The following is a 27,356-nucleotide window of genomic DNA, read 5'->3' as shown; positions in this document are numbered from 1 at the left end:
GTTCAACTCCAGTGAAAGACTTAGTAGAAAAGACGTTATAAATATTGGCTAAGGTGAAGTTTTGAGATTTATTTTGGACCTTCCTGCCTCTACAGATAAATAACCAGGACCCAGCTTATATCTGGATGAGGGTAGAATTTGCTCCTATTTTCAAAGGAACTCTGAAGTGTAGGTTTTAACTGCTGCTATTTATTTGATGCTAACGAACATGATTTGCCACTAGCCTCTGTATTTGCATAAGCAACGCATTCTAAGGACTTCGGAATTATAGCTCTGTGGTTAGGGTTATGGGTTCTGAACTGGGACCAAATCTGTGTACTACTCCTTAGTAACTGTGTGGTCCTGGGCAACTTACCTCTGTCCTTTAGTTTTGCATTTGTAAATGGGAATCATACCATTTGTCATCTCATAGGGTTTTTGTATTAAATGCATCAATGTTAAGTGCTTAGCTCAGTTCCTGGCACATAATAAGAACTCAATAAACATCACCTACTATTATCTGCTTATGACTTTTCAATTTTTAGTCTATATAAACTACCCCATGAAGATTTCCTCCATAAACATATTACGAAATAGCCAGGTGGCCCTCCCTACAGTTGGCTTCCTTGGATGTAATGACAATAAAAAATCTTGACACACAGCTTATTTGTCAGACATCTAGGCAATTTTCAGATTCCTTTGTTTACATGTATACAAATAAAAGTTTAACTTTTCGTAGAAAATACTGCTAGTCTCCTACACAAAGTCTATTCACCCTCTTTCCTTAAGAATGCTGAGCTGGGCACAGTGGCTCACGCCTGTAATCCCAGCACTTTGGGAGACCGAGGCGGGCGGATCACGAGGTCGGGAGATCGAGATCATCCTGGCTAACACGGTGAAACTCCGTCTCTACTAAAAATACAAAAAAATTAGCCAGGCGTGGTGGTGGGCACCTGCAGTCCCAGCTACTCGGGAGGCTGAGGCAGGAGAATGGCGTGAACCTGGGAGGCAGAGCTTGCAATGAGCCAAGATGCGCCATTGCACTCCAGCCTGGGCAACAGAGCGAGATTCCATCTCAAAAAAAAAAAAAAAAAAGAAAAGAAAAGAACCCTGGCCGGGCATGGGGGCTCACGCCTGTAATCCCAACACTTTGGGAGGCTGAGGCAGGCAGATCATGAGGTCAGGAGATCAAGACCATCCTGGCTAACACAGTGAATCCCGTCTCTACTAAAAATACAAAAAATTAGCCGGGCATGGTGGCAGGTGCCTGTAGTCCCAGCTACTAGGGAGGCTGAGGCAGGAGAATGGCGTGGACCCAGAAGGCGGAGCTTGCAGTGAGCCGAGATCGCGCCCCTGCACTCCAGCCTGGGCTACAGAGCAAGACTCCGTCTCAAAAAAAAAAAAAAAAAAAAAAAAAAAAGAACCCTATGTTGTTTAGGACAGCAATGTGCTCCATTAAAAATGCTCACTTCTCTAAACTCCCTTATAGCTATGGTGGTCAAGTGACCCAATTCTGGGTCCCCCTTCTTTGCTTTATTTTTATCTGTACCACGACTTTAAATATGTAATGTTTGTTCTAGTATATCCCCCTGCCTTCAAACGTAAGCTGCATATAAGCTTGTGACAGCTCTGTCCATCACTATATCCTGGGCCCCCTGAAGGCTGCCTTCAACAACAGGTTGGTCAGCAAACAGCTGCTGCATGAGCAAATGAGTGGCACACACTGGAATGTGGTGGACAGGGTTTCTAGGAAAGCTCTGCAAAGCACATGGTTTAACCTCGGGACCTACTGCCTTCTTCCCTGCCTTCGCCCTGCTTTTTCTTCCCACCTAGAAGATGCAGCAGCCACTTTAAGGCTATGACGGCAACGAAAAAGAAAGAAGAAAAAAAGAAAGCAATCCAGCCATCTGGGTTTCTGAAGGCCGACTTGAGTCATGGAGCCAGCCCTGGACCCATTCATGGAACACAGATGTGTCTAAGGAATCACTATTTGTCAGGTTTTCTGCGACTCGTAGCTAAACTTATTTGTCATAGTTATGAAGCTATTTCCCAGCACCCTCAAGAAAAGCCTTACTCTCTAAATATTCTTGAAAGTCTCTGGTAATAGAAAATTAGTTAATTTTACCTGTTCAGCCAGTTGACACAAATCCAAGATTGAGTAATAAAGCACGTATGTCAGAGGCATTTGAACCAGAGCACTTCCACCTTGAACTGGGGCTGGGTAAAATAAGGCTGAGACCTGTTGGGCTGCATTTCCAGAAGGCTAGGCATTCTTATGACAGAATGAGATAGGACGTTGGCAGGACTGGTATCACAAGATACAGGTCAAAGATCCTGCCGATAAAACAGGATGCAGTAAAGAAGATGGCCAAAACCCAACAAATCCAAGATGGTGATGAAAAAGTAACCTCTGGTCACCCTCACTGGTCATTATATGTGAATTATAATGCATTAGCATGCCAAAAGACACTCCTACCAGGACCATGACAGTTTACAGGTGCCATGGCAACATCTGGAAGTTACCCTATATGGTCTGAAAAGGGAGGGACCCGCAGTTCTGGGAACTGCCTGCTCCTTCCCCAGAAAACTAATAAATAATTCACCCCTTGTTTAACATATAATCAAAAATCAACTGCACGTCTACTCAGTCGAGCAGCCCATGCCACTGCTCTGCCTCTGGAGTAGCCATTCTTTGGTTTCTTTACTTCTCTAACAAACTTGCTTTCACTTTACGGACTTGCTCTGAATTCTTTCTTGCACGAGGTCCAAGAATCCTCTCTTGGGGTCTAGATCAGGACCCTTTCCAGTAACAGATAGTCTCATCAATAAACAATGTAGGTAGATACAAACAGAAGAGGCTCAAATGAAAGCTCTCTTGGCCTTCATTATGAAGTAAGAAAACAAGGATGAATGGGGACCCCACCAAACTCATGACAAGGTAGGGAGGGTCTGTTCTTTCTTTCCCCCACCTACTTACCTATCACCTACCTACCAACCTACCTCTTGTATACGCAGGTCAAGCACATCTAGAGGCCAGCAGCCCCACTTGGCAGGGGCATCTATAATAGATGCTGAGATGCCAGGTATGTCAAAAATCTCACTGCTTGTCTCTCTCCCTCCCCACCCTCTGGGTCAGAGCTAACTTCCTGTAACTTGAGACTTTAAACCCTGTTAAATGCTAAATACTGCCGAGAAAAGTAATGTTATTTTTCAGAAACAGACATTTGAAGCATAATTAAGGCCAGATATCTCCCTTGGAATAAGTTTTAGCTGGGCGAGGAGGAGGGAGGCGCGTGCACTGGGGGTGCCTGAGACAAGTTGGGAGACTGGATCTGCGAGGCAGGAGTTGCAGGAGCAGTGCTCAGCTTCCACACTGCCTCCTTCTCTGCATTTCTGCTTCTAAGGGTGGGCCCCTGCAGGTCTTGCCCACATGTGTTTTCTAAGTTCTCTTGTTTTTGTAATAAAAAGCAGAGAAAACTTCTGCCCATAGAATACCACTCTGACGCAGAATGATATTTTGGTTGGCAGAGACTTTTGCAGACACCAACCAGACACAGCCAACTGGTTCGCCAGGTCACCCTTTGAGGCTCCCATACTCAACGGCAAGGCTCCTAGCAAGCATTTTGATGTAAGGGAATAGTGAGATTGTCTATTTGCATCTTCAAATACAATTAATAAATTATTCAATAGAGACAAGGCATCGAACCTACTCAAAATATAATCTGACCTAAGATTTTCAGAGTGATATATCTTTAAAGGCAAATGAAATTTAAACACAAAATCTCTTGGGAGATTTTATACAAAATAATCATCAATACAAGAATAAGTATCACCCTTTTGCAACCATTACAGCAACACTGATTTAGGCAAGAATCATGGAAAGAATCTAAAACCATTAGGTAAAAGTTTGATGATGATAGTTTCACGGTCTCAGATTATCACCTCACAATATATACATATATATTCACTACAAAGAAGAAATCGTAACTTCTCAAAGAAAACCTGGCAGATACCACCTTAACTGAATGACCGAAATTAATATCACTAATAATGAAACAAACAGACATCACGGGCCCCCGATGTAATGCACTGTAGAGCAAAAAAAATCAAAAAACAAAACCAAATAAATGCTAAACAAACACTTCACCAAACAACTAGCTTACACTCTGAAAAATGTCATTATTGTCAAAGATAAAAGAAGGCTAAGAAACCCTTTCAGATTAAATGTGACAAAAGACATGACACCAACATGCCGTGAGTGATTTTTTTTTTTTCCTAAAAAGTGCTGGATTGGAAAAACAGTGCTATAAGAGACATTATTGCGACGATTAGAAAAACAAATAGGGCCAGGCACAGTGGCTCATCCCTGTAATCCCAGCACTCTGAGAGGCCAGGCGGGCAGGCCATTTGAGGTCAGGAGTTCGAGACCAGTCTGACCAACATGGTGAAACACCTTCTCTACTAAAATACAAAAAAAACTTAGCCAGGTGTGGTGGCGGCTGCTTGTAATCTCAGCTACTCAAAGAGGCTGAGGCAGAATAGCTTGAACCCAAGAGGTGGAGGTTGCAGTGAGCCGAGATGACGCCAGTGCACTCCAGCCTGGGCGACAGAGCGATACTCCCTCTCAAAAAACAAAAAACAAAAAAAAAAAGAAAAGAAAAGAAAAAGAAAAACTTGAATAGAAACTGTATATTAGAAAAAGTTATTAAGTTTCCTGTATTTGGTCATTATACTATATTATTCTGTAACAGAATGTTGTCCTTAGGAAATATTTGCTTAAGCATTTAGGGGTGACAGTCGTGATGTCTACCATTTATTCTCAAACAGGCCAGCAGTAATAATAATTAGTGATGGTGGTGGTGGTGGTGGGGTGTGTGTGTGTGTGTGTGTGTGTGTGTGCATGAGAGAGAGAGAGAGAGACAGAGAGAAAGCTCAGGAGTGTGCAAATGTCAACAACTGGTGGCCTACGTGAAGATTACATGAACATTCACTGTACAATTCTCAATCCTTGAAACTTTACTGTAAGTTTAAATTTATTTTATAACTTTTTTCTTTTGAGATGGGGTCTTGTTCTGTCACCCAAGCATGATCACAGCTCACTGCAACCTTAACTTCCTGGGCTCAGGGGACCCACCTGCCTCAGCCTCCCGAGTAGCTGGGACTACAGGTGGGCACCACCACACCTGGCTAATTTTGGGGGGCTGGGGGGCAGGGGCGTGGTCTGGATCAGAGAGGGTCTTACTATGTTGCCCAGGCTGATCTCAAACTCCTGGCCTCAAGTGATCCTCCCACTTCAGCCTCCCAAAGTGCTGGAATTACAGGCCTGAGCCACTGCACCCAGCCATAAAAATTTTTAAAAGATAGTGTTTTTAAGTTAAAAGCAAAGGGTAGCATAGTTTTCAAAAGCCATTAACAGAGAAATAAAGGACAAAATGTTTTTAAACTTTCAAATTGTTTAGAAGCACATTAAGTTTGAACCACTTAAAATTACAGAGGCAAGATGACAATATTACAAAAGAGGACAGTGGGTGTGTATTTGAATTTTTTCGTTAACCTCAAAGGAGGACATCAGTCTCTCTCGGCCCCAAGAGCCATGCCACATTTTACTAAGTAAAGGATACAAACATGGAAAGAATGACTCTCCACAACTGAGGGGAAGAAGTACTACCCAGCCTAACTAAGGTTAGTACAAATTTGGTGAGTCACTTCCTCTTAGGAGGAAGAGCAAACATTTCTTGTTTCCTGAAGGATTCAGAGATTCTGAGGGAACACCTGAGCTCTCAGCCTGAATCATGCTACATAAGTAATAAACTAGGGCAGGAAAAGCTATGGCCCATTCACTCGATGCTTCTACTCCTACCACAGTACCTCCAAGTTCAAAGTCAATGTCAACTTGAGTATTTTTTGTCTATTTCAGCCTCCACATTGCCAGGTTCCTGGGAAGAGGCAAGGTAAGCAAAACAAAAAAAAGTTGATGGATGTGCACAGTTATCCTCGCTCCGTGAGTGGGCAGTGGCCTTGGTTTGCTGTGGGACATCACCCGCAATGTTCCTCAGTCCAGAACTAAACCCACAAAGCCTCTTAAGTTTAGAATTATAGCTTTCTGGCAAAGCAGCCCTCCTCCCTGAACCGCCTGTGCCAGCAGCACACACACGTGGATGGATTAGGCAAAGCTGTGCTCTAAAGCACACACACGCTCTCCCCAACGTGTGCTTTGCATTCCAGAAATACTTGATGCCTAAACCACTTCTATGCCTCCCTTGGCATGAACGTACAAGTGGCTCCATGCCAAAGGAAGCGTCTGTTTAGAGATGCAGACTTTCTTTAAATTTAACACGGAAGATCACAAATAGAACATTCTAGCATAATGATGATGCAATAAAGTAGAAAAAGAAAAGGTTTTAGAAAAAAGATTCTCTTTGTTTTTTGTCTTATTTATGTTGCCTAAAAGAAATACTGAAAACATAACATGAAACATAAAATTAGCTTCTATGAAAGCAGAAATTACAGGGCCCAAGTTGGGTCAAGGAAGCAAAAACATTTCCTTTAACAGGAAAGGCTAGGGATCATTTGCCTTTTTTTTACACACATGTTCATTGCTGTTTTAAGGTCACCTACCAAAATGAGGTGCAGAAGATGGGTTTTTAATCATTGGTTTATTCTGGAACATAGTATATTTTATTTTTGTATCTTGCTTCTTGATAACTTTTATCCTATATTAAAAGTTAATGTAAAAGATGAAAATCCATCTTGGTTAATGCACCTATCCTTTCCCTTTCTCTTTTATTTCCGGAGATTTATTTAGGGTGTATTCACAATAGGCAGTGTAAAATCAGTAACTCTTCACAAAATCCTTAGACATCACCAACTGCATTACAAAACACATTCTTAGCCACCTAGATACATACGCATGCATGCAACATGTTAAGGAAAATGACATCCAAGTCCATAGTACATACGCACACGATCGCCTGTTTGATTTCCGTCAGCATGGACCTAAAAGACACCTTCTTGGAAAGTGATCCTGGGCAGAGGGAGAAAGACTTACTTTCTTTCCACTTCTGGTGTTGACACGGCGCTACAGAAGCCAAGCGACTCCTACGAGAGAAGATTCGTATAGTCAGTGTGGTCAGAGCAGCAGGCTTCATCTGATTTGTACAGAGTGTCACTTAAAAAAAAAAAAAGGCAGAAGCAAAACTAGATGATTAAAGTCATTGTGCTTACTTCGATCTGGGACCGCAGCTGAAGTGACGTAGGGCTAGCGTCGGGTTTCTCCTAAAACAGAACAGATGCCGGTTTAACGGGACTTCCAAACATGTCACACACGAGAAAGACAAACAGACATGTAAGAAGAGAGGGGAGGATTTGGGAAAGGTTAGGGTATAGAGTGGGAGGAGATGGCAGAGATAAGAAGATTTTCTGGGAAAACTAAATACTTTTAAAATGAGAGCTCTGGCCCCCTAAGATTGAACTATTTTCCAAACTTTGCTACCAGACTCTGCTGACAATTTTATTGCAGAAGAAAAAAAAAAGCACAATTTCAGTCAAGGGGACTGATAGTTCATGGTGAAATAATTCTGTGGATATACTTAGTTGGTCACTAGGACACTGAATTTACTGCCACCCATTCGAGTTTAGCTGTTTTCCAAAGACACTAGAGTTCCAATCCAATTTTTTTTTTTTTTTTTGAGACGGAGTCTAGCTCTGTCACCAGGCTGGACGCTGGAGTGCAGTGGCGCGACCTCAGCTCACTGCAACCTCCGCCTTCTGGGTTCGAACGATTCTCCTGCCTTAGCTTCCCGAGTAGCTGGGATTACAGGCAGGCGCCACCATGCTCAGCTCATTTTTGTATTTTTAGTAGAGACGGGATTTCATCATGTTAGCCAGGATGGTCTCGATCTCTTGACCTTGTGATCTGCCCGCCTCGGCTTCCCAAAGTGCTGGGATTACAGGCATGAGCCACCGCACCCAGCCCCAATCCAATTTTAAAGTTCTAAACGTATTCAGAGTACTTAGTAGCTTAGGAGAAGTTGTTAATGTCTTTAGGAAGTTGGGAAGCTAACTGAATGTTATCTCGCAGCCTTAAAAATCACTATACTTCCCTAACACAAATGAACTGACCTATCTGGAAATTTAAAAACAAACACTCTTAGTATTGATTTGATAAATGAAATATAAATACTTGATATTAAGATGCACTGAGGCTGGCACAGTGACTCACGCCTGTAATCCCAACACTTTGGGATGCTGAGGTAGGTAGGTGGATCACGAGGTCAGGAGATTGAGACCATTCTGGTCAACATGGTGAAATCCCGTCTCTACTAAAAATACAAAAAAAAAAAAAAATCAGCCAGGTGTGATGGCATGTGCCTGTAGTCCCAGCTACTCGGGAGGCTGAGACAGAAGAATGGCGTGAACCCAGGAGGCAGAGCTTGCAGTGAGCACAGATCGCTCCACTGCACTCCAGCCTGGGTAACAGAAAGAGACTCCGTCTCAAAAAAAAAAAAAAAAAAAAAAAAGAATATCATTAAATCGTGAGAGGCAGAAGAATCAAAGAATATTATAGATAAAACCATGTACTATAATGCCCTCATTTCATAGTTCAAGGAGGCTGCATCTCCTTTGAAAGTAAAAGATAATGAAGAGAGATAAATTACCTGCGATAAAACTAATTATACAAATTATGCATTTTCACATGCATCTAATTGTTCAATTGTCCTTTTCATCATTAACACAATTATAAAACTACACCAATACTAAAAAACTTTTGTTGAAGTATAAAAGTAGCAATAAAGTATGAAAATAAGTATAACTCAGAGCAAAGTTATACTTTTAAATAAGGAACAGGAATCCACTATGAATATAGAGCATCAAAATGAATGCGCTTTCATGCAGGATTGTGCAGGAGTGTTCCGGGAATCTGTTGCTCAACAACGTGCATGTGGCTGACAATACTGCACCGCACACTTGGGGAAACTGTTGGGAGTGTGAATTTTACGTTATGTGGGTTCTTTTTTTTGTTTGTTTTGTTTTGCTTTTTTGCCACAATGAAAAAAAAAGAAAGAATGTGCTGGGATGAGTACATCTGAGAATGGGATGATTGTTGACAAGCAGCCAGAAAGAGAAATGGGATTTAATGGACAAGAATTTAATGAACTGGCAACGCACTCATCCCCTAATCTCAGGCCCTTGTTTGTTATAAAAAGATATCACAGTGGAGTAAAAGCTCCACAGAACTCTCATTAACATCCTCCTGGTTTTTACGGCCACTGTTGTTCATAACAGACATATTTCTGTACCAAATTTGATACACCATTCTACCAAAAAGTATACGGACAATATTCCAAGTGTGAATGGTAGGATGTCAGGCTCAGACACCGTTAACAAAGGGAATATATACTTTTGTACATTTCTGGTGCTTACACACCAACCACAATTTCCCAGGACCTAACCTTTCAGTCTCACATAGAGAAATTTACAAATTTAAACAGCAGGAGGTAAGCAAAAGTATCATCAGCGATTTTTTAATCCCAAATCTTCCTTTCTATTCAGGAGTTGGTACAAAGAACTCAGAGTGATGATGAAACTAAACTGTTAGTTCCTCTGAAATTTTCTCTGAAATTGCCCCTTTAACACCCAATTGCAGCCAATGACCTTCTAAAACCACCAGCAAAAGTGACTGGTTCAGTTCACCTCCACTCCTCCATTTTTACCTTTTCTTCAAGCTGTTCATTTCTACCTCACTAGTAATAGGCATGCTAGGAAACGATCTTCTTTTGTCATAACCATTTATCTGCATTTTTTGAATAGATTTTATTTGCTAAGTGCATCATTTGCCATGTCATATCACAAATGTAACATATATGGTGTGTATGTATGTTGTGGTATGTATGTTACAAATGTAACATATATGGCAAAACGTAATTGTCCCTGCATATACAAAGTAGTTGCTTATTAACAACCATATTAAATGTTTGATGATAAGGAAGCAAAATTTTAATCATTTCATCTTAGCATGTTCATTTGTTACTTAAAATAGGCATTTGATTCTTTTAGCTATTTAAACAATTTTTTTTTTTTTAAAGAAACAGGGTCTTGCTATGTTGCCCACGCTGTGGTGTAGTGGCTATTCACGGGCGTGATCATCACGCACTGCACCTTATGCCCAGAGCTCAAGCCATTCCTCAGCCTCCCAGGTGGCTAGAACTATAGTTCATGACCATGCCTAGCTTGTTTAGCTACTTTTCAGAAAATTGATTGGGGCTATAGTTTGACATATAATGTTAAAATCATGGAGACAGGTAAGGTTTTCATGCAGAACATTTGTTTTATCAAGGGCAGCTTACTGATGTTGAGCAGGAGATCTTGTATAGTGATATTTCTAGTGACTTATTTTTTTCAAGACCAAGCAAGAGAATAATTTTTTCAGGATGTCTTATTAATTTTATCCCCCAAGGATAAGAGATTACAGTCATCATTTAGATGCATGTCTTATAGCAAACACATTCTAAAGTAAAAATATTGCACAACTGAGGAGAAGCTTGTAAAGTTATCCACTAAGTTAAGGACCTATGAATGCTTGGAGAGAGAAAAATGGAATAAACTATTGGCAAAATTCCATTATCATAACACTGATGAGTGTCACATGATGTCAATGACAAACGTGCCGAAGAGTAATTACTATAATGTGCCATGTGCCATGCACCTGACTGCTCAGCCACGACCCCTTTATTCAGAGAACAGCTGATGGTTTACAATACAGCTCCTGATCTGGATGTCTTAATGTAGACAGAAATAGTAAACATTGTGAACCTTATCAAAACAGTCATTGAGTATATGTGTAAGTATGTGTAACTGTTGGGCATGTTGTAAAAAGAAAGGATCACTGAGAAATAAGACCCTTCTCTCCTCCCCCAACATACGCCAACTGTTTCAGTTACGACTGCCATGTAACACATCATCCCAAATGCAATGGCATAAACCAACAAGCATCTTATGATCTTCACAGGTTCTGTGAATATGAATTCAGAAAGACAACAGCAGAAAAGGCTTGCTCTGCTCCACAGCGTTCGGAGCCTCTGCTGGGAACATGCAAAAGCTGGGGATGACTTGATGGGTGGGCCGTAATCACTGAAAAGCTTGCTCACTCCCATGTCTGGACGCCGATGCTAGGGCTGCATGGGTTGCTCAGGCTTCCTCACAGCAGGATGCTGGGTTGTAAGAGTAAGCATATGGAGAAAGGCAGGCAGCAGCTGTATTGCCCCTTTGGTATTTTGGGGTTTTTTATTTTTATTTTTTTATTTTTTGAGACAGCATCTCATTCTGTTGCCCAGGCTGGAATTCAGTGGTGAGGTCATGGCTCATTGCAGCCTTGACCTTCCAGGCTCAAAGGATCCTCCCACCTCAGCCCCCCAGGTAGCTGGGACTACAGGCACACGCCACCATGCCCGGCTAATTTTTTTGTACTTTGTGTAGAGATGGGGTTTCACCATGTTGCCCAGGCTGGTCTCGAACTCCTGGGCTCAAGCAATCTGCCCACCTTGGCCTCCCAAAGTGCTGAGATTTGTATTGCCTCCTATAACAGCCTCCTATGGTAAGATATCTGCCAGAGTCACAAGCCCTCCCAGGTGTTAGAGGGCTCATGGCCCCCTCTCTCAGCTGGGGGAGTGCCAAAGCCACACCATGAGAGCAACATGGATGGCAGACATCGCTGTGGCCAGCTTTGGGAATTACAGTCCACCATGCTGACTGTCAAGGAAATGGGCCTGCTCATGAGTTTTCAAAATGAGGAATGGGGTGCAACCATTTACTCGTGACAATATCCGGAAGGATTATCTTGTGGCTTTCACAACATTTACTCAAGTACATCTTGGCAACAGTCAGCCTGAATTATCACTTCAGGTCAAAATATTGCACTGTATTAGGCTGCAATGATCATGTCTCTCATTTCAAACCTGTAATTATAGAAAATTTTAAATACACAAAAGTAAAGAGAAGAGGACAGTAAACTCCCCAATTCCTACTACCCAGCTCCAACAATCAGCAGTTCAGAGTTGACTTTGTTTCCTCTATACCTTCACCCTTACTTCATGTTCATCTCATTTTACTTTGAAGAAAATCTCAGACATCGAATCATGACATATCACCATTTTTAAGTTAAGAATTAGCTATCAGAGTTCCTTAACTGTTGCTCAATCTTGAGCACGTGGCTCTATCACCAAGAATCTCACTCTTTCCTAGCACTGGAGGACTTTCTTTGATCATAAGGAAAAATCATATTTATGAAATTTAGATACTCCATCTAAATGTTGCAAAGGGACATGAAGAAGTGCATTCTGAAGTTGAATGTAACTTTAGAGTTTATGAGAAAAGTATTCACTATTGTTTCCTAAGTGTAAAGATAATATCCTTTATTTTATTTTATTTTATTTTTTTGAGTCAGAGTCTGGCTCTGTCTCCCAGGCTGGAGTGCAATCTTCGGCTCACTGCAACTTCCGCCTCCCAGGTTCAAGCGATTTTCCTGCCTCAGTCTCCCGAGTAGCAGGGAATAGAGGTACCCACCACCACGCCCAGCTAATTTTTGTATTTTTATTAGAGATGGGGTTTCACCATATTGGTCAGGCTGGTCTCTTGGCCAGCCTGGTCTCAAACTCCCGACCTCGTGATCCACCCCAGCTCGGCCTCCCAAAGTGTTAGGATTACGGGCATGAGCCACCATGCCCGGCAATGCTTTTAATATTTTTTTCTTATTTCCTCTCCCCTCCAATAGCAACAAGGTCTCATTATGTTGCCCAGGCTGGTCTCAAACTCCTGATCTCAAGCAATCCTTCCACCTCAGCCTCTGAAAGTGCTGGGATTACAGGCATGAGCCATTGCACCTGGCTACATCCTTTAAAATTTCTGAATATGATATGTTCATAAACTTTGCTTGGAAAAAGCATATTCTAAGCAGAATTTAATGAGAAATTACTCCACGATATGGTCCATGTTCAATTAAAGGACTCAGAATGACCTGGGAGAGTCACACAACACTGGTGGTTGAACTTGAACCTTAAGTTAGGGCATTATAACTTAGTTTGAAATGTTTTAAATACGTTCAAAAACGAAGTGAATGGTGAATTTTTTCTGTGGCTGGTGAGGTGAGAAGATTTTGAAATTTGACCTATAGATTTAATTGCTCATCATTAAGTCACATATGGATACCTTAGTTAAAATGACAAATCTCATTAACATTACAAACTCTTAAAGAAACCCTCCCAAGTTGTGTGTGACAGTGAAAACTAAACACAAATATAAATATATCCCAATATGAATGCATGCATGTTTGTACATATATATATGTGTACACATGGAGAAAAAACAATGCTGAGAGTATATCTCACTGAATTTTTTACCAGCATGTAGTTTTGCATTACTTTTTTCTAAAGATGAAAGATTACGTCTTTAGAAAAGATGGGAAGCTGAAGTAGGCAGATCACAAGGTCAGGAGATCGAGACCATCGTGGCTAACACGGTGAAACCCCGTCTCTACTAAAAACACAAAAAATTAGCCCGGCGTGGTGGTGGGCACCTGTAGTCCCAACTACTCAGGAGGCTGAGGCAGGAGAATGGTGTGAACTTGGGAGGCAGAGCTTGCAGTGAGACAAGATTGTGCCACTGCACTCCAGCCTGGGCAACAGTGTGAGACTCTGTATCAAAAAAGAAAAAAAAACTCCAGTTCCCTTATGTTTTTAAATTATCTACATGTGTATGTCTATAAATGCAGGAGAAAACATCTAAAAGAATTCTACATGCCAATGGTTACTTCTCAATTCATAACCTTTTTCAATTACTTTAATATATTTTTAAAATGCAATAAAAGATAAATATAACAAATCCCTTTGTAATAAAAATATACATATACACATTATTCACATATTTTTAAAAACATAATAAAAGTCCCCAAAGTTAACTTTGATAACAATTTAAGTTGTAGTCCAACAATTAAGCTAAAAAGTTACCTAAGAAATGTTAAAACAGGCTGGGCATGGTGGCTCACGCCTGTAATCCCAGCACTTTGGGAAGCCAAGGCGGGCAGATCACAAGATCAGTAGTTCGAGATCAGCCTGGCCAACATAGTGAAACCCTGCCTTAATACAAAAATAAGCCAGGTGTGATGGCACGCACCTGTAGTCCCAGCTACTCAGGAGGCTGAGGCACGAGAATGGCTTGAACTAGGAGGCAGGAGTTGCAGTGAGCAGAGATCGCACCACTGCACTCCAGCCTGGGTGACAGAGACAGACTCCATCTCAAAAAAATAAAAATAAAAAAGAAAGAAAGAAAGAAAGAGGCATTAATACTTTATTTATCGAGTTAGGTCATGGCTGGTATTAAAATATTTTCTTGATGTGTTAAAATTTGTATATTTTATTATTAATAGAGAAGGACCATGCTGAAATGATTTCATATTTATAGTTTGACTGAAAGAGGCTTCACTATAACATGGTATAGTTAAAAAGAAAAATGAATCAGGTGATCAAAAATCTTACTGGGCCGGGCGCGGTGGCTCAAGCCTGTAATCCCAGCACTTTGGGAGGCTGAGAGGGGCGGATCACAAGGACAGGAGATCAAGACCATCCTGGCTAACATGGTGAAACCCCGTCTCTACTAAAAAATACAAGAAAAACTAGCTGGGCGAGGTGGCGGTCGCCTGTAGTCCCAGCTACTCAGGAGGCTGAGGCAGGAGAATGGCGTGAATCCGGGAGGCGGAGCTTGCGTGAGCTGAGATCTGGCCACTGCACTCCAGCCTGGGCGACAGAGCAAGATTCCGTCTCAAAAAAAAAAAAAATCTTACTGGGGAGAAAAACTTCAAATGCATTTATTGTCAGATTGGATAATTTGTAGAAACAATAGTTCCGCAAATGTTTATTGTATCTAACACAGAAGCTAAATAAATAAATCCAACAACAAAAGCAAAACCCAAATATTGCAAGATGAAATCAGTAGTTTGCCAAAACCAAAGCCAAAACAAATGTGCACCTGTGTGTGCTTTTACCTGCTTGTGTATGTATATACACACACGTCTACAGTCACACTAAAAGGGACTAGGTGAAATACAAAACTAAGTCTCTGTCCCTAAATGATGACATTCTGGCTTTAGGACCTACATCCCATTGTGCAAAATACCAGATTCAAAAACCCACCCAGGGCAGAATTAGATCCTGGAAAACAAATATCATGCCCTTATCCCCACTCCCACTTTGTCTCCACCTCTTGTGGAAATCCACATGTTACTCCTCCCTTAATGCTGCCAAGGTTCCAAGCCAAATGAACTTCGCAGCTGGAAAAGCGGGAGGGACAAATCCCCCTTCTGTTCCAAAAATGGAGAGGAAGAATACCAGGCGCCCACCAGCTCAGCTCGGTGCCAAGTTCTCCTCCTCCACACTAGGTACAGGAAGGAAGAGGTGGAAAAAGCCAGAGGCGATCGGATGCTTAGCCACATGCAGCTAAAAGTAAAATGCCACATGCTACTTCTGATGCATGCGATTAATGGAGGGATCCAAGCTCTGAACTGCTGGGGAAAGTTGCTGCCGGTCATAGATTTACATGGTTTCTAGTGCTTTACAAGATGGCTGTAGAGTTGTGGTATCTCCCAGTTGGCAAACTATACTACATGTGTTTTTCACAGGAGAGATCCTTACCAAGTAACGGATAAAGTAGATGAACAGAAACTTCCAGGTAAACTCTACTTAAAAATGTATACATTTGGCCAGGCGTGGTGGCTCACACCTGTAATCCCAGCATTTTGGGAGGCCAAGGCGGGCAAATCACCTGAGGTTGGAAGTTTGAGACTAGCCTAACCAACATGGAGAAACTCCATGTCTACTAAAAATACAAAATTAGCCCAGTGTGCCTGTAATCCCAGCTGTTTGGGAGGCTGAGGCATGAGAATCGCTTGAACCCGGGAGGCAGATGTTGCAGTAAGCCAAGATTGCGCCATTGCACTCCACCTGGGCAACAAGAGCAAAACTCAGTTTCAAAAAAAAAAAAAAATTGTATTACGTTGTACACTATCTAGTCTTGGCTTTTATTTGGTTTCCCCCCTTATTACAAATGGGTCCACATGATCAGATTCAAGTTTCTCCATGTTTTAAACCTAAAAATACCATCATATCTTTATTTTTATTGAAAAATCAAAGAGACTGTAACTATTTGCAAAGTTCTGGGAGTCCAAGCTTTGACTCTATGACCTGCTGGCTGCTGTTTAACCTCTCAGTTCTGGCTGACCTGTCTCAGATGAACCAGCCATCCCACTAGATGAGCTCCAGCAGTCAACACATGGATTAGTGCAGGGCAATCAGGCATGTAGATCCCAGGGCAACCTGAACGTCAACATTCTCACCTTTGCTTGTCTGACTTCTCTATTCCAGTCAATTCACGGAAAATGTGTCGATTTTACTAGGACTTAAAATTCAACATTATCGGCCAGGCGTGATGGCTCACACCTATAATGCAGCACTTTGGGAGGTTGAGGTGGGCAGATCATCTGAGGTCATGAGTTTGAAACCAGCCTGGCCAACATGGTGAAACCCTGTCTCTACTAAAAATACAATAATTAGCTGGGCGTGGAGGCAGGCGTCTGTAGTCCCAGCCACTAGGGAGGCTAAGGCAGGAGAATGGCTTGACCCTGGGAGGCGGAGGTTGCAGTGAGCCGAGATCGCGCCACTGTACTCCAGCCTGGGCGAGAGTGACTCCATCTCAAAAAAAAAAAAAAAAGAAAAAAAAATCTATTGTCTTAGGAATCTTCTCACTCCCCACTAAATCAGCTGCCCAAAGCTACTGCTTTTCTCTTCCTGAGGTTTCTTGCATCCATCCAGTGAATCCATTCCACCTGTAGTCCTTTGCCTCACAGCGACCTGGGCTACCAGTGTATGGCTGCATGGAAAGTACTGTCAGCTGGGAGACTGGAGTACAGTTCTGCTCCCCACTGCAGTGCAACCTTTAGAACCTGTTTTATTTTGTTTGGTTTGGTTTTTCCAATGGCAACAAAAGGCAAATGGACCACTTGATAATCTTTACGGTCCTTTTTACTCTAAAAGGACTGTGATAAGTGGTGCCATGCCCCTCTAATCACTATTGTCAACTCCATCTTGGGAAATAGTACTCTATGTCTCTGCTATTCCAAATATGATTTGTGGACCATCTGCATTAGCACCACCTGGGAACCTGCTATACATCCAGTCGTGGTCCCATCCCAAACCTCCTGAATCAAAATCTGCAATTTGCCAAAATTCCCCAGTGATGTGTACTGTTTGAGAAACTCACTGCTTCTGTGTCACTTCTCTCTTCCAAGTCCTTCATGGAGGCCGGGTGCAGTGGCTTACCCCTGTAATCCTAATACTCTGGGAGGCCGAGGCAGGTGGATTGCTTGAGGTCAGGAGTTCGAGACCAGCCTGGCCAACAGGATGAAACCTCATCTCTACTAAAAATACAAAGATTAGCCAGGCATGATGGCATGCACCTATAATCCCAGCTACTTGGGAGGCCGAGGCAGGAGAATCGCTTGAACCCAGGAGGCGAAGCCTGCAGTGAGCTGAGATGGCACCACTGCACTCCAGCCTGGGTGACAGAGCGAGACTCTGACTAAAACAAAACAAAACAAAATTCACAAAATCTTTCACGGAAACACAATACAGACAAACGTGGATGAAGTCCACGTTTTGGAAGAAGAAGGCCCTTCACCAAATAGCCTGATCATAAACCCTCTTAGTGAACAGTTACCATGTCCTCTGTTCTCTGAGTGCAGACTGAGCCTGGTGTCTCACTTCTGCTTATGCTACCTAGAATGTTTCTCCTTCCTATCCATCCAAATCTACTCATCCTTTAGCTCCAATTCCAATACGCTCTCCTATTTAACCTTCTCTGCCCACTTGTGCCTTAAGTGACATGCCTGAGTATGGACATGCCAATGACTAGCCACATCACGTAATCATTAAATTTACCTATAGGTAGCAACTCTTCTATTCACTTCCTGGTTTTCCTCAACTAGACTGTAAATGGCCTTCCAATGAATTCCTGTTGAAATTCATTGTGTGCCGCCACAATCCATCAAAATCTATTTACTTAGCATTTATTATCTGCCAGGACATCCCCTTGAGAATGCTACTTTCTACAGCCTTGCACAGGTTCTCTGTACCAGGGAGTACTACTGGGAATCTATTGGTTTGTTTTGTACTTTTTGTTTTTGTGTTTTTTAAAGAGATGGGATCTTGCTTTGTCGCCCAGGCTGGAGTACAGTGGTGTGACCATAGCTCACTACAGCTCTGACCTCCTAAACTCAAGTGACCCTCCTGCCTCAGGCTACCAAGTAGCTGGGGCTGTGCATACATACCACCACACCTAATTTATTTTTTTTGAGATGGAGTCTTGCTATGTTGGCCAGGCTGGTCTCAGACTCCTGGCCTCAAGCAAGCCTCCCACCTCAGCCTCCCAAAGTGGTGGGATTAGAAGTGTGAACAATTGTCCTAGTCCTGGTTTGTTCAAATTGGATCACTATGCCAATAAGCCTGACTCTTTTTCTATTCCTTTTTTTTTTTTTTTTTTTTAAAGAGACAGGGTCTTGCTCTGTCACCCAGGCCTAGGTTGGAGTGCAGTCATAGTTCACTGCAGCCTTGACCTCCCAGGCTCAAGCAATCCTCCTGCCTCAGCCTCCTGGATAGCTGGGACTACAGGCATGTGCTACCATGCTCAGATTCCTTCTTTTAATTTGTGTTTGTACTTTTACCGTATGACATGTGTATTTTCATGTTTTTATTTAAGATTTACTTTGGGATTGCAGAGTTACACTAGGAAGTAAAAGTAATTCAACAAATATTTAAGATCTACGACTTAGATACATAAGAACTTAAAACAGAATGTTGTTATGTTTAATCACTTCTAGGTAAAAATCAGTAGTGGCCTGTCAGTTTCTTCATCCATACCTAACTCTTCAGCTTTTCATGTCTCATTTCACCCATATTGCTTGAGGTATAACAGAATATGTTAGTCATTGTTCTGAACCCCCATAAGCTCTTGGCCTGGTATAAGAAATTTTCTTCTGAGCGAAACTGTAGGAAAAGTACTCTCATCCCACCATATCAAAGAAGAAAGGTTCTAAGGGAAAAATTTTTATTTCACAGCTGAAGAATTCTATTCCACTAACTGCAACCTTAAAGTCTCACCATAATTAGGGGATCAGTGAATTTCTGCAAGCTTTCATAAGAAAGAAACCTGAAATGGCAATTTCCACCCAGCCATTAATGCTCTATGTTAAAATAATTGAGTATTTTGCTGTGTTAATTTATATACTTTTTTTTCTTTTTTTTTTTTTTTTGAGATAAAGTTTCACTCTTGTGGCCCCGGCTGGAGTGCAGTGGCCCCAGCTGGAGTGCAGTGGCACCATCTCAACTCACTATAACCTCCGCCTCTCAGGTTCAAGCAATTCTCCTGCCTCAGCCTCCCGAGTAGCTGGGATTACAGTTGTGTACCACCACGCCGGTTAATTTTTGTATTTTTAGTAGAGATAGGGTTTCACCATGTTGGCCAGGCTGTCTCAAACTCTTAACCTCAAGTGATCAGCCTGCCTCGGCCTCCCCAAGTGCTGGGATTACAGGGATGAGCCACCACTCCCGGCCTGATAGTTTATATTCTGCAGTATTAGTTACTTATTTATTTAGGCCTCACCACATTCCAAAAAATGACTTAAGGTGGCTAAGTAAGTTAGTTCAGTGTCACATGATAAAAGTAAAAAGCTAAAGAGCTAATTAATTTCTATGATACAAATAGCAGAGGAAACAAGACTATAAAGTAGAGTAGGCCCAGGGATTCGGTTAGTTCATAAAAGGTGAGCCATGGGATGCCACAGTACAGACGGACCACATGCTCAGTTACGAGATGGATGTTACTATACTTTTATGTCTTAAGGTAGCCATAGGAATCTTTCTCCAAGTAAAAATTTCTCCTCTGGCTTCTGGCAGAGATAACACACTATTATTCTGAAAGATATCACATGGAAAATTCCGGAAGAAGTCACCTTGCTCTGGAAATGCTTTCACACTGGGCAAAGCTGAAATTGGGTCTGAGATCCCCGAGTGAAAGCAGAGGAGCATACCAAGCGGGCCTCCCTGAGGTTCACACTCCCCTACCCATTCAGAGGAGTCAAGAAGTACCCAGGGCAGGAGCAGAAATCAGTCTGGGAGGACAGGAGGGTGAGTTCCACCATCCTGAAGCATAGCTGTGCTAAAACATAGCAGAGTTGAATTGGTTAAATTCAGGAGTAATGTGAATCTAAGAGGGTCCAGCTTGGTGCTCCCACACCTCATGTCAAACAAGGCGTATAATTCTTTAATGTCTAAACTGTCTTTGTTTAAAACTATGTACTAGATCGTTTAAGCTACAACTTTACCAATGTTGAGTGCATACCACATACCAAGCATTTTGCATGGAGACAAGAATAAGATCTATACACCACAATGTGGCAATGGATCATTTCAATAAGATGTGGGTGTTGTGTTAGAAGAATGCACCTTTTACAGTGTACAAAACATCGGTTATATAAATGTAATCATGAAAAGGTACAGTGTCCATGAAGACATTTTAGTTATCCTAAAAAATGAACCCAACAAGTTCTATAATTCAGTTTTTCACTCTACTAGCAGGACTTGGCATATCTACACTATAACCCACTCCCTGGGTGCATTTCCCAGGGGTACAGACCATGATATCTGGCCATTCTAGATGGAAGTGGCCATCCCCAGAATCCTCTCACCCTCCCTGTTCTCATCCCATGCTCCCTAAGTGATCTTCTGTGCTTTTTTTGAGACTCTGTCTCGCTCTCCCAGGCTGGAGGTGCAGTGTACAGTGGCACAATCTCAGTTCACTGCAACCTCTGCCTCCTGGGTTCAAGTGATTCTCCTGCCTCAGCCACCCGAGTAGCTGGGATTATAGGCATGCACCATGCACACTGAGCTTTTATATATATATTGTATTTTTAGTAGAGATGGGGTTTTGCCATGTTGACCAGTCTGGTCTCAGACTCCTGGACTCAAGTGACCAGTCCGCCTCGGCCTCCCAAAGTGCTGGGATTACCGGCGTGAGCCACCATGCCCGACCACTAAGTAATCTTCTGGGTACATCTGGTTGCTCACTGGGATTGACTAACTTGAGACAAAAGTGACAGGAAGCCCTACACAAGCTCATTTCCTTTTGCTTTCTCTGTTTTTTTTTTCCATCTCCTCTTTCATCTAATGATTCCATAATTTTAAAAAATATTTACTGAGCCCATAAGTCAACAAGGCTAAAACAGTGAAAGAGACACACACTGCTTCCATCTAGGGGCTTCCATCTAGTGAATTCTAAAGTCACTCATTTTGCATTTCAACTCTTAAGCCACAGGTGCAACACTCCTTCTGTTCTGGCACCAGGTACATGACATCTGGGTAACTGTGCTCGGCTCTGCATGCCACATTTCCCGGGGACAATGGAAACCAGAGCACCTTCACTAGAATGGTGTCTGGAAATGGTGTCAAATACTCAGGATCAATTGGAGGAAGCAGGGCTGTTTACACAGAGAAGGGAAGAAAAATATAAACATGGGAAAGGCTTCTAGGGAGCAGGGAACTGCCCAGTGAAGAGCTGCCCAACCTCTTTCCCTATACTGGTCCCCTGACAATGATAGCACACAGCACACTAGGAGAAACTGAGAAGATTTTAAATGGGAAAACAAGTATTTTATTTATTTATTTATTTATTTATTTATTTATTTATTTATTTTGAGATGGAGTTTCACTCTTGATGCCCAGGCTAAAAGAGTGCAGTGGCACGATCTCAGCTCACTGCAGCCTCCGTCTCCCGGGTTCAAGCCATTCTCTTGCCTCAGCCTCCCCAGTAGCTGGGATTAGAGGTGCCCGCCACCACACCCAGCTAATTTTTGTATTTTCAGTAGAGACGAGGTTTCATCATGTTGGCCACACTAGTCTTGAACTCCTGACTTCAGGTGATCCGCCCTCCTTGGCCTCCCAAAGTGCTGGGCTTACAGGTATGTGCCACCACACCTGGTCGAAAGTATTCTTTTAAAATAATATCTAATGACCATCAAGAAAATAAAATCAGGCCAGACACGGTAGCTCACAGAGGCTGAGACAGGAGAATCACTTGAACCTGGGAGGCAGAGGTTGCAGTGAGCCAAGATCGTGCCACTGCACTCCGGCCTGAGGGACAGAGGGAGACTCAGAAAAAAAAAAAAAAAAAAAAAGGAGGAGGGGGAGGGGAGGGTACGGGAGGGGAGCGGAGGGGAGGGAAGAGAGAAAAGAAAATCAGACTATTAGTGAAGATATTAAATACTGAATTGATATAATACTTTCAAATAAAATATTTTCCAATTTTTTCGAGAACCTTGAGCTTACTTCTTTGAAAATAACTGTTTGAAGTAACTGTCTATATGCTTGAAAGAACTACACGCCATTCCAGATCAAGATGTTTAATGATGACCTCTTGATTAGTAACAAGAAGTTTTACTCAAACTAAGAGGTAAAAATTGTTTTAACCTTTTTTACAACCATTTTAAATTTATTAAGCATTTTACAGCCAACAGAAATATGGCTATTTCTATTTCAAGAATGTAGCAGTACCTTATTTCATTAACAGACATAGTGAAATCTCTTATGAAAACGTAACATATTTTAAATCTAGTTTAATTTTTCGATGAGGTACTACAATATACTGACAAAGTTCTTTTTGCAGCCTTGTACCTGCAGTGTTCATCCTGAAGCTAGCTTGGCCGCGCTGGTCCAGAATTGCCTCCCACCACACCTGAACACTGCACCTTGCACTCCATGTCTGAAGCTTCAATCCATCTCTTCCATGAGCTTCAGGGCCCCTTGACTGTGATGGCCAAGTTTGCCATGAAAGTGCGTATCACCCATCCTGTGTACTGCTCATGGGAGTCACATACACCGCTCTGCCCTGGGACCATGCTCCCATAAGCCCTGTCCGTGGTTCTCAAACTTAGTGCCTTGCAATCCCTGGAGGGCTTCTTAAACACAGATTGCTGGGTCCTACCCAAGAGTTTAATCTGCATTTTGCAGGTGACGCTGATGTTGCAGGCTGGGGAACCACACTTTGAGAACTACTGGTCCAAAGAAGGCTGCTCAGAGCGGCTTCTAGTCAGATTCAAGGGGCCTGCAGGTGAAGAGGTAGGTATATCTGGAGCCCCGCTTGAAGTCTGCCCTGGTTTTCAGTGCCCTAAAAGGGATGATCAAGACTCAGAATTTTAAAGTTAAAAGGAGGCTGGACTCAGTGGCTGACACTAGCAATCCCAGTGCTATGGGAGGCCCAGGCAGGAAGATCCTTAGAGGCCAGGAGTTAGAGGTTACAGTGAGCTATGATTGTACCACTGCACTGCAGCCTGGGCAAACAGAACAAAGCCCCCTCTGGCTGGACATGGTGGCTCACCCCTGTAACCCCAGAACTTTGGGAGGCCGAGGCGGGCGGACAACTTGAGGTCAGGAATTTGAGACCAGCATGCCAACATGGTGAAACCCCGTCTCTACTAAAAATATAAAACTTAAGCAGGCATGATAGCACATGCCTGTAATACCAAATACTCGGGAGGCTGAGGCAGGAGAATCAGTTGAACCCAGGAGATGGAGGCTGCAGTCAGCTGAAATTGTGCCACTGCACTCCAGCCCGGTCCCGAAAAAGGAAGAAGCAGCAGCAGCAGAAGCAGAGGAAGAAGCAGCAGCAGCAGAAGAAGCAGAAGCAGAGGAAGAGGAAGAGGAAGGAGGAGGAAGAGGAGAAGGAGAAGGAGGAGAAGGAGAAGGAGGAGAAGGAGAAGAAGGAGAAGAAGGAGGAGGAGGAGGAGGAGAAAAAGACACCATCTCTATAAGAAAAAAAAAATTAAAAAGACAAAGATGGACTCACCACCATTTTATTAAAAATGATGGGGCAGGACGGCAAGCAGAGCCAGGTGTCCAACAATAGAATAAATTACTTACAACACGTGGAAACCACATCAACGGAGCATTCAAGCTTGCCTGCAGGACTATCTGCTGTCTGGGATGGGGAGTTTTTTTGTTTGTTTGTTTGTTTTTCAGAAACGGGTCAGACCTCTGACCGACTACTATAATTCCACTACTTGATTGGAGTGTAATCATTGGAAATAAAATTAAGTTATCGTGGTATGATTTATCTTTTACATGATTTTTTTTTAATGGTAGAAGGAACTACAAGTTCTAGCCCAATGACTCAAACATTTGAAACAGATGACCTTCAGAATTTGGCAACAACCTATAACTGAACAAACATTTATGTCTTCATCTATTCAACCAGTGTTTCCTGACCAGTTTGTACTCAGTTGACGTGCTGGGTACTGGCAGTATAAAAAAACAGTCGCTGACCTTCAGGAGCTCACAGTTAAGTAAGAGAAACAGTAACTGAGAATATAAAAAACTAAAGGCTCTCATGTTATCATATAAATAACGTTGGAACTTATTAGTATGCAGATTGGGTGACTGAATGGGGGATTTACAAAATTATGTAGCCTGATCAAACAGGAGGTGCTAAATTTGAATGGTTCCTCTAATAGATCAGCTCACATTTTGTCCTAATGAAGTGTCACTATTATTGTTGTCTTTGCTATTGTAAAATCAAATGGTGCTATCATGACATTTAACCACTTTCCTTTCTCATTCTCTGAACCATATTTTCGAACCATCTTTAAATACTGTGTAACCATCTTTAAAAAACTCCAGAATCAATTGCAAGCCAATACATTTTGAAATCATCAGCCACAAACTTACTTTTAAAATAAATAAACTTTTGAATTAGTCATGTTGTATAAAAAACACATGGGGCTGGGCAGGGTGGCTCATGCCTGTAATCCCAACACTTGGGAGGCCGAGGCGGGTGGATCACAAGGTCAAGAGATTGAGATCATCCTGGCCAACATGGTGAAACCCTGTCTCTAATAAAAATACAAAAATTATCTGGGTGTGGTGGCACGCACCTGTAGTCCCAGCTACTTGGCAGGCTGAGGCAGGAGAATTGCTTGAACCCAGGAGGTGGAGGTTTCAGTGAGCCAAGATCACGCCACTGCACTCCAGCCTGGGGACAGAGCAAGACTCCATCTCAAAACACACACACACACACACAGATAGGTATCATATTATTTGAGAAAGAAAATATGTAAAAATTGGAATCTCAGCAACAAATGGCAAACTTTAGCCCAGGGCAAACTTTTTATTGGTCTATTATAAATGCTTGCAAAATCAGATTTATAATGGAAACACAGGCAGACAAAGTCTCAATGTAATATACATAAATGACATGTTTCTGTTCTTGTGTAGTGATTTTCCTCCCTTCTGAGCATTAATCTTTGAATGGCTTACTCTATAAATTATGAAACTTAGTTCAAAAGCAAATGAAATTTAAAATACCCATTTATTGAATGGCAAAAGTGCCATGTTGAAATTACTGTGATTTATCTGTGTCTGTAATGGTTACTATAGCAAACCTACTTCATTGCTCAAAATTATTACCTTGTTGCATAGTTTACTCTGGTTTAAACATAAATTTATCCCGCTGTTGAAAACAGCAGCTGTTTGTCAGGGTCGTGTTCATTCATCCACAGCCACAAGGCCCAACTTTTTCTTTCTACAACTCTAAAGTGGCACACTGACGTATACACATAACACTCACTTTCTGGAAACCAATTAAATTCACACGGATCACTGACTACTAATATGGGAGGAGGGGACAAGGTGGAGTACTGTTTATCCAGAACAGAGTTCATCTCCATGCTCACATGCCTACTTGGACCCCACATGGTTCTAGCAGCTCAGGCAGAAAGCATAGATTGGCACTATAAAAGCAGCCCTGTCTGCAAAACAAATGGGATTCTTGGGCATTGGTGCTTGTGGGCACTGCCATCCCAGTGACTGAGTCATTGCTGCTGTGCCTAGGAAGAGAGGTTCTGGTTGAAAAGTCAATCTTTCCTCCATACGAAAAGGAGGGTCCGCTCCTTTCCCTCCTCATCATTTACCTGGTAGAGAAAACGCATCCTCTCCGCCTAGGAGAAAATGTGCCACATTCATGATAATGGACTAAATGGCTCACTATATAAAAAGTGCTGATAAATAAACAAGAAAGGTATTACTTTAAATAGAAAAATGAGCAAATGACTTTAAGAGATGAGTCAGAAAAATAAGGATAGAAAAATATGTGTGTTCTTATAAATAACGAGAGAAATATAGCTTAAAAGCACAATAAGATTACTTTTCAAACTGGTAACTTTGCCTCCCTAAATACTGGGAAGTATAAAATAAGAACAGGGCAGGAGTGCTGCTGGCGGGAGTGCAGACTGTAGAATATTTCCAGGTGATCAATAGTGTTTCAAGAGTCTTTCACATGTTCCTACTTTTCACCCTGCTACACTCCTATCTAAAAATTGGCCCTGGCTGGGCAAGGTGGCTCATGCCTGTAATCCCAGCACTTTGGGAGGCCGAGGTGAGTGGATCACCTGAGGTCAGGAGTTCAAGACCAGCCTGGCCAACATGGTCAAACCCCGTCTCTACTAAAAATACAAAAATTAGCGAGGCATGGTGGCACGAGTCTGTAGTCCCAGCTACAGGCTCTGTTTGGAGACAGAGTGAGACCCTGTCTCCAAAAGAAAAAAAAAAAGAAAAAAAGAAAGAAGTGACCATAAACATCTTTAAATATATATCTTTACCTTAAGAGTTCACTGTCTTCCTAGGGCCAATTATTTTTATCATTTATTATTATTATTTTTTCTGAGACGGAGTCTCGCTGTCACCCGGGAGTACACTGGAGTGCAGTGGCAGAATCTCACCACCTCCCAAGTTCAAGTGACTCTCCTGCCCCAGCCACCCTCAGTAGCTGGGATTACATGCATGCGCCAACACGCTCAGTTAATTTTTGTGTATTTTTAGTAGAGGTGGGGTTTTGCCATGTTGGCCAGGCTAGTCTGGAACTCCTGACCTCAAATGATAAACCCACCTCAGCCTCCCAAAGTGCTAGGATAACAGGTGTGAGCCACCGTGTCTGGCCACTTATTTCTATAATAACAGAAAATTGGAAATTGCCTAAATAGTTCAAATTGGGGGACACAAATTATGATAATACTCAAAGACAAAGGGTACATAATGATTTTTAAAAATATGGAACAATAATTCATAAGGGAAAGGTATTCCTTGGTGAAGGTTAAGGAATATGAACAAGCATACCATATACACAGCTTGAAGTCATTGTATATTTTGGTAGATGGTGTACATATATAAACAGTGGCATGTAAATTCCCTGGGGAAGGAAATTTTGTATGTTTTTTTTCACTGGTGTATCTTCAG

At 42.2% G+C, this 27,356-nt stretch overlaps 1 protein-coding gene across 2 annotated transcripts in view; it reads right to left on the bottom strand.

Moving 5' to 3' along the window:
* SASH1 (SAM and SH3 domain containing 1) overlaps window positions 1-27,356 on the bottom strand; it is a 281,301-nt gene that overhangs the window by 103,839 nt on the left and 150,106 nt on the right. For both annotated transcript variants that reach the window (XM_008006716.3, XM_008006712.3), the window contains exons 3-4: window positions 7,204-7,254; window positions 7,028-7,077 (exon numbers count right to left, since the gene is read on the bottom strand). In XM_008006716.3, coding sequence (XP_008004907.3) covers window positions 7,028-7,077; window positions 7,204-7,254 — 101 coding nt within the window. The remainder of the gene's footprint in view (window positions 1-7,027; window positions 7,078-7,203; window positions 7,255-27,356) is intronic.

Source organism: Chlorocebus sabaeus, chromosome 13 (genome assembly GCF_047675955.1).
Source record: "Chlorocebus sabaeus isolate Y175 chromosome 13, mChlSab1.0.hap1, whole genome shotgun sequence".
NCBI lineage: Eukaryota > Metazoa > Chordata > Mammalia > Primates > Cercopithecidae > Chlorocebus > Chlorocebus sabaeus.
This window is presented reverse-complemented; position numbering and strand designations above follow the sequence as displayed.